Below are 13,115 nucleotides of genomic sequence, written 5' to 3'. Positions count from 1 at the left end.
ATTTTTGAATGTTTCGTAGTGGCGGGATCTTGCTGTGTTGCCCGGGCTGGTCTCAAACTCTTGGCCTCAAGCGATCCTCCCTCCTCGGCCTCCCCAAGTGCGGGGATTAGGGGCGGAGCCACCGCGCAGGGCCGTGGTCAGCTTTTAAAGATGCGTAGATCCCTTTGGCTTATACGCCTTTCTGCTAGCTTACCCTGATTTTGCTTCAGGTTCAGAGAGTATTTTAATATTTCTAGTGTGTCTTTTTGTAAGATATCTGAAACCTTTTTGTGGAATGAAGTGGCATGAAAAATAAACCAATAATCATTAGTAATTTTGTTTCCTGTCTTTTCACTTTAAATTATTAAAATCCCTCTTATGCGAGATGTTTAACAATGTTGAGTTATTTTAGTAAATTTGCAATGGTTCAGTCCCATTTTATTGATATTTGGGTTGTTTCCCATTTTTGCTCTTAATAAATAACACCGTACAGAACATATTTGTGACCGTAACTTCATCTTTAGGATTATTTTCTTGGATGTATGCCCCAGACGTGGCCTTTATTGGCTTGCAGGGAATGGACATAGTACCTCCTAGACTTTTTTTTAGTTATGCAGTTTTGGTGCTGGCTTAGTTATCTATCTAATTTTGTTTTGTTTTGTCTGAAATGGAGTTTCGCTCTTGTTGCCCAGGCTGGAGTGCAATGGTGCGATCTCAGCTCACTGCAACCTCCGCCTCCAGGGTTCAAGCGATTCTCCCGCGGACAGCGGAGATCACGCCACTGCCCTCCAGCCTGGGCAACAGAGCAAGACTGTCTAAAAAAAAAAAAGAGAGATTCTCCCGCCTCAGCCTCCCAAGTAGCTGGGACTACAGGCCACCGCCACCAGGCCCAGCTAATTTTTGTATTTTTAGTAGAGTGAAATATGTATTTCACCATATTGGCCAGGCTGATTTCAAACTCCTGACCTCAGGTGATCCACCTGCCTCAGCCTCCCAAAGTGCTGGGATTACAGGCGTGAGCCACCGTGCCTGGCCTTAATTTTTTAATTCTATAATTACCACAAACCCGTTAGTATTAAGCTCTGAGACATATTTTTGTCATATCTTTATTGCTTATCATAATTTTCTATCTTTAGATGTTAAATATTTGTTGAAAATCCCATGAAAAGTTTTCAGAAATTGGATTGGATTTCTTGTTTATTATACATCCCTTGACTATTTTGTAATCGTGTGTATTTGTGGAGGTCACATGTAAACAAATTTAAAGTGACTCTACTTTGTGAAAACGTGCAACCTCATGTAGGTACTCAGTAAATTAGTAAATTCTTATTAACGTTAGCCCCCCAGCCTTGCTATGGAGGGTGCATGCTGAGCCCGAAGCAGAGAGCTCTGTCATCTCTGCATTCATCACCACCACACCAGGAGGCCTGAGAAGCTTCTAGCACTGTTTGCACCTTCCCCACCACATCACCCCTCCCTGCCTTCCTCACAGTCTTCCTTCTGATCAGAAGACCCTTTCCTTCTTTCTCTGCCTGTCGGAATGCTGCTCGCTCTTCAAACCCTAGCTCATATGAAAGTGTCTGGTGTGAGCCCACTTTTTTCGAATTGATTCTGTATCTTTGATACAACTGTATGAGGGTTCTCCAGAGAAACAACCAATAGAGGGGAGAGATGTAAGGAATTGGTTTAAAGGTTCCAATGCTAATCTCACCCAAAAACTCCCTTAGAGACACACCCAGAAATAATGCTTAACCATGTATCTGAGCACCTCGTGGTACGTCAAGTTGACATACAAAATTAACCATCGCAGCAGCCATACATTTAAACATATTTGTACTAGAGAACTTACCTGATTCTACCTGCACTTCAGATGCTTAAGACATGTCTGTTTTCTCCACTTTCCCCAACCAGATTGTGAGTCACTTTCATCTAAGTTCTTGGTTTTTTTGTTTGTTTGTTTTTGAGACGGAGTCTCGTTCTGTCGCCAGGCTGGAGTGCAGTGGTGTGACCTTGGCTCACTGCAACCTCCACCTCCCGGGTTCAGGCCATTCTCTTGCCTCAGCCTCCCGAGTAGCTGGGACCACAGGTGTGTGCCACCACGCCCGACCCTGGTCTTGTTTTTTCCTTCTTTGAATCCCGTACGGCCTCAGTGCTGTGCAGCACATAGTTAAAACTGAAAAACATTTCTTGAATAAAACTAGTTAACGTTTTTATTCTTTACTTCAAGGTATATCTCCATGAATAACCTCAATGATCCCCCAAACTGGAATATCCGGCCTAATTCCAGGGCGGATGGTGGTGATGGAAGCAGATGGAATTATGCCCTGTTGGTTCCAATGCTGGGACTGGCTGCTTTTCGTAAGTCATGGTTTTCTTAAAATTCATGTTTTCCAGGCTGAGAGTGTGGAGCCCCGGTGAGGGAGGCAGCATGATGTGGGAGCCTGAAGGCCGTGACTTTGGGACCTGTCAGGGACAGCTGAGTTTTATCCCATGCAGTGAACCGTGGGCCAATCATTTAACCTCTGAGCCTCAGTTTTCCTGTTCACAGGAGATGGAGAATCATACTTAACCTCAGCACATTGCAAGGATTAAGTCAGCCAAGGCGTTTAGAAGCATTTTGTGTGGGGTGGGTTTTAATAACTAAGTTCCCTCTCAAGGCTTTGCTGCTCTCAATTCGGGGGGGGCGGTTCCTTGTTTCAGGTGCCTTCATAAGGACTGATGAGGGAAAAAATGGGTGTAAAGCAAATCAGTGGGCTGGGCGTGGTAGCTCACACCTGTAATCCCAGCACTCTGCGAGGCGCAGGTAGGCAGATCGCATGACCGTTATGAGCCACACAGCAAAACCCCATCTCTACAAAAATACAAAAATTAGCCAGTCGTGGCCATGCACACTTGTAGTCCCAGCTCCTCAGGAGGCTGAGGTGGGGAGATCAGTGGAGCTGGGAGGTCGAGGCTGCAGTGAGTGGAGATGGCACCACTTGCCCTCCAGCCTGGGCAACAGGGTTTAAAAAAAACAAAAAAAGAAAACCAGTTTTGGAAAACCAGTGATGTTTAATGTTTAGGAAATCAATCTTCGGAGACTTCATCCAGGAAATCTCTGCTTGGCCTGACCAGAAATTCTCTCTAGTTTAGATTGACTTGGCACCACGTTGGGGACCTGTCAGTCACATGCAGACTTATATCCCCACCACACAATCAATTCACTGATGCAGAGGAGTGCGTTTTGTGTTTCTTCAGGTTCCATGGTTCTGGGCTGGCATTTAGGAACATGAGAGACTGAGTAATTGAATGGAAGAAAGGTAAAACTGCCCTCTAGCTGTAGTGGTACATTTTACGTAGAGGCTTTTTATCTGCTTCCATGTCTCAGGTCAGGAGTTTTGCTGTAGAGGAAGAGGAGGCTGGTAAGAGCAGGTGGTTTTTATGACTCAGTGATCTGCACAGTGCTTGCTTCTTGGTGAAAGACAGGGCAGGTCCACATCCAATGCTAAGGGGCTGCCATGTGAAAAGCTCACCCGCCTGCAGGCTTGGGAAAAAAAACACTTAACACTTGGAGAGGCTGCTGTTGCCTGTGGCTAGGGTGAGTGGATTGGAAGGCTTAAAATTACTCTTACTAATGTAATAATTAATTGGCTTTGAGGCTGGGAGAGGCCCTGAAGTGACTCATTTTCCATTTGTTTTTCAGACTCATCTCTAGCTTTTATAGCCTTTCATGATAACTTTCACTTTTGAAATTCTTACCTCCCCTTCTTGGACTTTTGAAATGATGCTTTCTGTCCCTGAAAAGGGTTGAAGAATATTTTATTTTTTCTTCTTGGTTTTTTGCTGAGGTAGTGTGGTGAGAGATAATTGTTAACTTGGCATTCTTGTAAGGATTCTCCAAAGGTGTGTTATGGTGTGTTTGAGGTTCTGTTGCACACAGGAGCGTAGTCTAGAAGAAGAGGCAGATGTATGAATACTTCATAAGTGCCATTGATTGATTTATTGATGAGAAGCCAGTCCTGATCACTTACTACATTTACTAGATTTTTTTTTTTTTTTTTTTTACGGAGTGTTGCTCTGTCGCCAGGTTGGAGTGCAGTGGCGCAATCTCGGCTCACTGCAACCTCTGACTCCCTGGTTCGAGTGATTCTCCTGCCTCAGCCTCCCGAGTAGCTGGGATTACAGGCACCCACCACCACGCCCGCCTAATTTTTGTATTTTTAGTAGAGACAGGGTTTCACCATGTTGGCCAGGATTGTCTTCATCTCCTGACCTCATGATTTGCCTGCCTCAGCCTCCCAAAGTGCTGGGATTACAGGCGTGAGCCACTGTGCCCAGGCCATTTACTAGATTTTTACTTAACATAACATAGAAATGTGTGTAACTGTGCTTGCCTGAAAGAGCAGTCCCTGGAGAAATTCTTACCCTGAGTAGCTCCCCTGGGAGACTATTCAGTATTTCAGCGCTCCAGTGGGCTTCTCTCTCTTCACACCTCCTCTGTCATTCTGCTTTCCCCCCTTTTCTCTCAGTCTTCCTGATTCCCCTTTCCGCATCTCTCTCCTCTCGGTCTTCCTGATTCCCCTTTCCCCATCTCTCTCCTCTCGGTCTTCCTGATTCCCCTTTCCCCATCTCTGTCTCCGTGCTTTTCCCATCTCTCCATGCTTTCTCCCCTCTAGCGTTCCTGTACCTCCCGTTTCCTCTCCTGACCTAGAAAACACATGGTCTTAGAGCTGAAAGGGACTGGTTGAGTTCACGGGGCCCAACTCAGTTTCTTTTAATTAAATATTTTATTTTGGGGTGATGTAAGTCACATGCAGTTGTCGTCAGTAATACAGACAGCCCATGTACCCTCTACCCAGCTTTCCCCAATGGAAGCATCTGCAACATGACAGTGCAGTGTCACAGCCAAGACATCTGCCAGGATGCCGTCAAGATCCCCCAATCCCGGGCCCCTCGTGCTGCCCTGTGTTCTGCCCTCCCTCCACAGCCCCCGGCAACTGCTGATCTGTTCTTCATCTCCAGAACTTCGTCATTTCAAGAATGTTATATAAATGGAATCAAACGGTATATAACCTTTTGGGTTGACTTTTTTCATTCAGCGTAACCCCCTGAGGTCCGTGCAGATTGTTGCTGTATCAGTAGTTCATAGATATTTTCATTGCTGAGTGGTGTTTGATGACATGGGCATACCACAGTGTGTTTAACCACTGAAAGACATCTGGGTCCTTTCCGGTTTTCAGCTGTTATGAATAAAGCTCTCATAAACATTCTTGTGTAGGTTTTTGTGTCAATGTAAGTTTTCATTTCTCTGGGAAATGAAATTACTGGGTGTTATGGAAGTTGCACGTTTAGTTTTTTAAGAAAGGGCTGAAATGTTTCACAAGTGGCTGCACCGTTTTAGGTTCTCACCAGCAATGCAGAGCTGATCGGGTTCTCCACCTCCTGGTTGGCATTTGGTGCTCACACTGCTGTCCTGTCTGCCCATCCTGATGAGTGTGCGGTGCTGTCTCATCGTGGCTCCAGTGTGCGACGTCGAACATCTCAGCATGCTCACACTGCTGTCCTGTCTGCCCATCCTGATGGGTGTGCGGTGCTGTCTTGTCATGGCTCTACTTTGCAGTGTTGAGCATCTTTTCTCATCGTGGCTCAAGTGTGCAACGTCGAGTACCTCCTCACGTGCTCATTGCCATCAGCATATCCTGATGGAATGAGTATTCTTGTCTTTCAGCCATTTTCTAATAGACTGTTTGTTTTTAACGTTGAGTTTTGAGAGTTGTTAATATGTCTTAGGTTCTAGTCCTTAGTTGCATATGTGGCTTGCAAGTATCCTTTTCTAGTCTGTAGCCTGTCTGTACATTCTCTTCAGAGGGGCGTTTGCAGTGTAAAAGTGGTACTTTTGATGAGGGGCAGCTTCTCATCGTTTCCTTTTATGAACTCTACTCTTTGTGAAAAGTCTAGGAATTCTGCCCTAGATCCTGAAGGTTTTTTCTCCCTAGAGTTTTAGTTTTACATTTTACATTTAAGCACTTACCCATTTGAGTTAATTTTGTTATAAGGGATAAGACTTTAGTTGTATTTCTTCTTTCCAGCCTGTTTGCCTTTGATTTCTTGTCTTGCCTTCCGGTGGTAGCTGGAACTTCTGGGACTCTGTCAGATGGTCCCTGACCAGAGAGAACACACTCAGCCTCTCCCAGCTAAGTACAGTGTCAGCCGCAGGTTTTCTGTGGATGCTGTTTATCAAGTCAAGGAAACTCCCCTGTATTCCTGTTTTTCATGAATAGGTGTTGAATTTGGTCCTTTTTTTTGGTTTAAATTGATGTGATCATGTGATTTTTCTTCATCAGCTTAGTAACGTGTTAGTTGTTTGTTTTGTTTTGTTTTGAGACAGAGGCTCGCTCTGTCACCCAGGCTGGAGTGCAGTGGCGCAATCTCGGCTCACTGCAAGCTCTACCTCCCGGGTTCACGCCATTCTCCTGTCTCAGCCTACCCAGCAGCTGGGACTACAGGCACCCACCACCACGCCTGGCTAATTTTTTTGTATTTTTAATAGAGACGGGGTTTCACCATGTTAACCAGGATGGTCTCGATCTCCTGACCTCGTGATCCGCCCGCCTTGGCCTCCCAAAGTGCACAGCGCCCGGCCAGTAATGTGTTAGATTACATTGATTTTTGAATATTGAACCGGCCTTTTGTCTCTGGAGCAATCCCCCCATGGCCATGCTGTAGAATTCCTTTTACATATTGTGGAATTATGTTTGTGGCTAGGCTGCAAAGGATTGCTCCTGTGTTCACGGGGGAGTCCTGAGCCTCTGCCCGGGGTGCGCTGCTCTTGCTTCTCCATGTCTAGTCCATCATTCCAGTTTTTCTCCCAGTTGTTCTGTTTTTCAGTTCTAGAATTTTCATTTGGTTCTTCTTTATGTCTTCTGTTTGTTTTCGTTGACTCTCTGTCATGGCGGCTGCTCTGAAGTCCTCGTCAGTCCCGTCTCTCATCCGGCTATTGGCATCTGTTGGTCATCTTTGTTCATTTAGCATGACCCGTCCTAACCCTTGGTACTATGAGTGATTTTCTGCTGGAACCTGGGCATTTTGGGTGTTACGTGATGAAACACTGGTTTTTATTTAAACCTTCAGTTTTAGCTGGCGTTCTTGAACAACACCCTGGCCGGGGAAGGGCCATGCAGCCTCCTTACCGCTAGGTTGGGATAGAAGTCCAGGCTCCCACTCAGCCTCTGGCCCCTGTGGGCCCCCGAGGAAAGGGTGGGAGTTCCAGCCCCCTGGCCTCTACTGGTGCCCCTGGCTGGGAAGGCCTCAGCGCTGCTCCCCATGTGGCTCCCCCCGACCCCACCCTGTGTTTGCCGCTGGGTGGGAGCGGGGGCCGCAGTTTTTTCTGTATTACTTGGCTGATGTAGAGTGATTACTGTCGGAATGTTTTCTCCCTTACCAGGCCCCTATCATGGTCCTCTGGGCTGAGATAGCAGGCTCTGTTGGAGTTTCTTTTTTGTCTGCACCCGTTGAGATTTCCAATTACCTGTGTCTTCAGCTCCAAGTCTGGGATCTATGAAGCAAAATGAAAATCTAGAGGACTTGCCCCCATGTTGTTCCTGGGGTCCCGGGGACCCAAGCCAGTCTCCCTTCTCTCTACCTTTCAGAGTCATCTTGTTTTATCGATGAAGTCCAGGATTTTTAGTTCCATTAGAAGAAGAATAGGGAGGACGTCTACTGTGTCTTCTTAGTTTTCTTAGAAGAATAGGGAGGACGTCTACTCCGTCTTCCCAGAAGCAGGAGTCCCACCTGAAACTGAGGCTTTGAAAAGTCGCATGTGCCCAGAGTCATGAGGCGTCTGTCGGGTCAGACTCGGAATTCAGGTTTTCCTGACGCCCAGCCTGTCGTGCCACATTTTCCTCTGCAAAGCTGCCTGCAGCCTCCCCTGCCTGGCTCCCCATCCAGCCCCAAACTTCCCAATAACCACAGCCTGTGTGGTGGGGTCTGATGATTAACTGTATGCATCATTGTCTGTGTTAGTTTTCCAGTGGTTTTACTGGTCGATGTGACTTGACTGAGATCGCCCCCAGATTGTATCTGGGAGCAGCTGCCTGTCTCCTCTTGATTTGGCCCCACCTCTCCCAGCCCCACCTCCAGCCCTCCACACCTCCTGGATGCTCTTAAGTCACGTTAATTCCTTTGACTCCTCATGGCTGCAGAGCACATCCCGTGCTCCTTGTCCGGGTCTCCTGGGGGCCCCTCTCATTTGGCACCTGTGACTCTCCAAAGGCAGCGCCAGCTTCTCCTTGACGTAAGCCCCATCCCCAGGCACATCTGGCTCCTGGAACCTCTCGCTCTCCAAGGCTCTCGCCTGCCCTGCTCATTTGACCTCAGGTAACTTCCTTGCAGCTCCTGCTCAGCCTTCCAGACTTTGTTCATTCACCTTTTTATGAAGCCTTCCTTGACTTCACCAAAACCACACGAGCCTTCCCTTCTCTCTCCTCACATACCTTTGCAAACCCCTCAGTGCTCATCAAGTGACATTGTAGCAGCTTCTTTCCTGGTCAGGCCTCTGCCTGTGAGCTCTTGTCAAAGGGAGGAGATAAAGATGACATGAGTTTGAGTTGTCATCTGAAGTAGGACTAGCAGCTATTTTTGGTTGAGGAAGGATGAGTTTGGTTTTGTGCTTACGCAGTGAGGTGTCAACAGCATATCCAAGGGAGACTGGCTTTCAGGCTAATGGAAATCTTGCTGTCATGGAATTGCTCCCACAAAGGCCATTAATGACCCAGGAGAAAAAGGTGACCATTAATGACCTGGGAGAAAAGAATTGAATGTCAAGGACGCCACCTGGGTTGGGGGAAGCAGCGAAAGGAGGAAGAGAACCATGCAAGCGGATGGAAACTCCAGTGGTTCTAGAAGGGGCTATGGACGAGCGATTTCCACAGAGTGGTTAGTGGGGGATGGGTTGCAGGATAGAAGCGCACAAGGGAACCCACACTGCTGCTTTCAGTGGCTTTTGGGGCCTTGGGCTTTGAAAATTTGCCATACAATCCTGTTTTCCAGAGGACTCAATTCCGTGCTGCTTTTAGAATGTCCAAGCAGAACGCATCGCTATTTGGAAAAACTGCGACTTAGCAGTAGTTGCTCTAACATGTATGAAATTATTGAGCAATAGCATCAGTTCGGAATGTGGATAGAACTATTATCGCACGGTCATTTTTTTATTGTTGAAACACACCCAACTCTTACTTGTGGGACGGGCAAAGAGTCGGTGACTCCATCTGGAGCCAGGTGCACGCTGGCCGGCAGGCTCTGTGGGTCATCAGGTCTTAGAGGCACTGGGTTTCTCTGCAGTGCAGGCCAGCCCTGCTGCTCTTTGGTGTGAGGGGCAGAGCCGGGCAATGCCCACTCCAGCCTCCCAGCAGTCCCCGTCCTGTTTTTGTGAGATTCCGGCAGTCTCCAGTTTGAGGAAAGAAGCCCACTGTGTGTTGAGGCTAAACTTTTTAACCCACTTTATTTTCAAGTGTCCTTATCAGAACGTAAGCAGTGTCTCAAACTCAGGCCGTTTACTCGTTGCCACCAGGCAAAGCTAAATACAACTTTTATAAGAACCCGGCCAACGGTAGTTGAAGCCGACCCCAAATATTTTAAACTTTGCCAGTTGTACTAGAGCCAGAGCAGGCAAACGGTGGTGAGTTTGAGAGGAGAAAAAAGCAGTGGTAGATCTTCTTAGCAACAAACAATTAGAAGATGGAAAGGGTTAGAGTTAGGATCGTTTGGTCACCCAGCCCTTGCCTGATTTTAATATAAGAACCTGGCCTGTGACACGTTTTTGTACAGAAGCGATCTTGGTACAGCTGAGGTCTTAAGCTTTTATTGAAATGCTATCCTTAGCTGCCTTATGATTTAAGTGAAAATTATAGAACTTCAGCCCTAACTTTTTCATTTTGTGTATTTTTCTCCATTCATGTCAGGTTGGATTTGGTCTAGGGAATCCCAGAAAGAAATAGAAAAAGAGAGAGAAGCCTGCCGTCAGAGAACTACTGCTTTTCAACAGGATCTGGAAGCCAAGTACCATGCCATGATCTCAGAAAATCGGCGTGCTGTTGCTCAGTTGTCCCTGGAACTCGAAAAGGAACAGAACAGAACAGCTAGTTATCGAGAAGCCCTTATCTCTCAGGGGCGCAAGTTGGTAGAAGAGAAGAAGCTTCTGGAACAGGAACGGGCCCAGGTGATGCAAGAAAAAAGGCAGGTGCAGCCTTTGAGAAATGCGTATTTGAGCTGCCTGCAAAAGGAAGAAAACTGGCAAAGGAGAGCCAGGCTTTTGCTGAAAGAGTTTGAAGCTGTTCTCACGGAAAGACAGAACATCTACTGCAGTCTGTTTCTTCCTCGCAGCAAGCGGCTGGAGCTAGAGAAGAGCTTACTGGTGCGAGCGTCCGTCGACCCCGTTGCCGCGGACCTAGAGATGGCAGCCGGTCTCACCGACATATTTCAGCACGATACATACTGTGGTGAAGTCTGGAACACCAACAAACGCCAGAATGGCAGACTCATGTGGCTCTATCTCAGATACTGGGAACTAGTTGTGGAACTAAAGAAGTTTAAGAGAGTAGAGGAAGCCATACTAGAAAAGTAAGACAAGGATGAAATAAAACTGCTTTTAGTGACATGAGGCCAGGCAGTCATGAGCCTTCTGGGCCTCTGGCGTCGTCTGTCCCTTGCTGCCTGTGCCATGGCCACACCGCCACCCTTCAGCAGCGACCTCCACTCCCGCCACCCTCGGAGCAGAAGTGCCCGAAGCCTCAGAGACAGAGGGTTTCCTCCTGACGCTCTGCAGCTGCTGGGGATGTGGTTTCCCTGAAGCATTTGTAAGCTGCCCGTATTATATCAAGCAGAACAGTGTAACCTCGTATTTTAGCTCCAGGGTAAAAATGGTTTTTTAAAAAGTCAAATACAATACGGGTCCTTACCACAAGTACTTTTCTGTGTTTCATCACTCCCTAAATACTTTCTCCTCAAATTATTTTTCTCTCACCAGATTACATTAAGAATTTGTCAGATAATGTGTAGAACTGCATAACAGATGATAATAGAAAGTAGTAATATTATATTATCAAGGTTTTTTATTTTAAAGATCTCTTTCCCATAAAGGGGAAGGAAACACCAAGAGTTTCTTGTATCCAGTTGGTACCTAATTTGTGTTTGGAATTTGGCTTGTGTCTGTGTTCAGCAAGCAGATATTTATTAGCAATGATATATACTCAAAAATACTTGCCATTTATGAGTAATAATGCCACTTTTTATTTGTGTAATTCTTCACTCTTTACAAAATATTTTTATATATATTATCTCATTGTTTACTGCAACCGACGTGGTAGACAGGTATTACCGCCCCGTGTCACACATAGCTGGTGGGAACTGAGCCTGTAACCTCTTCGCTCATGGGATCCCCAGTCTAATCCTGTGAAGTAGGTATTACTATTATTCTTTATGGGGGTGCCCCAAGGCCAGCCCCCGGTTGCATGACCTGCTGGGAGATCTCACAGGACTCAGCACAGGGCTGTACTCGGCACAAAGCAGAATCAGCAAAGGGAGAGGGTGTGTGGGTGGTGCTCAGAGGAGCCACGTGCAGGGCGCCCCAGGGGCCACTCCCTGGAGTCACACAGGACACACCTGACTGTAAGAACAAGCTCGCTGGAGACTCAGCACCTGGGCTTTTGCTAAGGGCTGGTCACATGGTTCCCCCTGCCTGGCCTGTGTGGAAATTCCCGACTTGTCCAGAAGGAGGGTGGGCTTGGTGTGGTCTGTGCCAGGTGCACAAGCACTGTGGGCACAGAGCCACTTGTAGGAGTTAATGGTGCTGGGAACTCGCCCAGAATCCGAGTTCCCAGATGTCAGTCAAGGGCCAGCCTTGCACACAGGCCCTGGTAGGACACAGCCTTGGGCCTGCTGTGTGAATTCGTCCCCACGCACCTCACTTTACGGAGGCATGGAAGAGCTGAGCTGCCTGAGGCCACGCAGGTAGTGGTTTTGGAGCCAGTCTGAGCCCAGGCACCTTTTCTCCAGAACCAAGAGTAACCTGTGTGCAGTTACTGGATAGTTTGTGGCCAGGCAGAAGCGGGAGCAGCGTTGTCCATCTGCTTTCAAGGGCTGTGTTCTCCCCGCCTGCCTGTCTGTACAGGAATAGGACAAACTGTTAAAAATCCTAAGCTTATAGAACCCACGTGGCAGTGTGAGGGCCACTATTCCTGGAACGCATGTTACTACACCCTGAGCTGTACACGCTTTGCACTCGTGCATTGTTTGAAATCCTTGGAATGCCGTGAGCACGGCAGAGGCGGGCTCAGAGCCGACATGCGCTGCCGGCAACAGACACGGGCCTCCCGCAGGCTCTGCTCTCGGCACCCACGCCCTGTAAGGGTGCTCAGATGCTCCTCTTCAGTGGCTGCTAGCGTGTCTTTCTGCTCTACCACCATCGCTTTATCTGAGAAACTCATTTTTATTTTTATTTTTTTGAGAGGGAATCTCTGTCTGTCACCCAGGCAGGTGTGCAGGGGTGTGATCTCGGCTCGCTACAGCCTCCGCCTCCTGGGTTCAAGCAATTTTCCTGCCTCAGCCTCCTGAGTAGCTGGGATTATGGGCGTGCGCCACCACACCCACCTAATTTTTGTGTTGTTAGTAAAGATGGGGTTTCACCATATTGGCCAGGCTGGTCTCAAACTCCTGACCTCAGGTGACCCACCGCCCTCGGCCTCCCGAAGTGCTGGGATTACAGGCATGGGCCACTGCACCCGGCCCCTAAAAAGTCATTTTTTCGGTAAATCTGGACGAAACTCTTCCTCTCGTTTGTACTTCCTGATGCGTCAGACCCCTGCCTAAAGAGTGGTGCAGGCTCCACACCGCAGCAGTCCGGTGTGCTGGGTGTCCCGTGGGAACCACTCCGTGTTTGTCTTCAAATGAAGAAAATACAGTCAGCTACTTTGTAGGTGAATGATTTTTGAGGCGAATTGTTAATCCTCATCCTGTTTCTAATGTCCAGGGTGCTGTCAGCCTAGCTTCCTTCTTTTTTTTGTTTGAGACGGAGTCTCGCTCTGTCGCCCAGGCTGGAGTGCAGTGGCCGGATCTCAGCTCGCTGCAAGCTCCGCCTCCCGGGTTCACGCCATTCTCCTGCC

The 13,115-nt window shown here is 47.7% G+C and overlaps 1 protein-coding gene across 1 annotated transcript; it reads left to right on the top strand.

Annotated features, from left to right (window-relative positions):
- The first annotated feature begins 1,868 nt into the window (after positions 1-1,868).
- Positions 1,869-11,112, top strand: CCDC127 (coiled-coil domain containing 127). The gene is made up of 2 exons (XM_011964728.1): positions 1,869-2,337; positions 9,918-11,112. The coding sequence occupies exons 1-2, from the start codon at positions 2,217-2,219 to the stop codon at positions 10,577-10,579; spliced, it is 783 nt and encodes a 260-aa protein (XP_011820118.1). The 5' UTR covers positions 1,869-2,216; the 3' UTR covers positions 10,580-11,112.
- Positions 11,113-13,115: the final 2,003 nt, after the last annotated feature.

Source organism: Mandrillus leucophaeus, unplaced genomic scaffold (genome assembly GCF_000951045.1).
Source record: "Mandrillus leucophaeus isolate KB7577 unplaced genomic scaffold, Mleu.le_1.0 Scaffold702, whole genome shotgun sequence".
Classification (NCBI taxonomy): domain Eukaryota; kingdom Metazoa; phylum Chordata; class Mammalia; order Primates; family Cercopithecidae; genus Mandrillus; species Mandrillus leucophaeus.
Note: the sequence above shows the minus strand (reverse complement) of the source record. Positions and strands in the feature narration are given on the sequence as shown.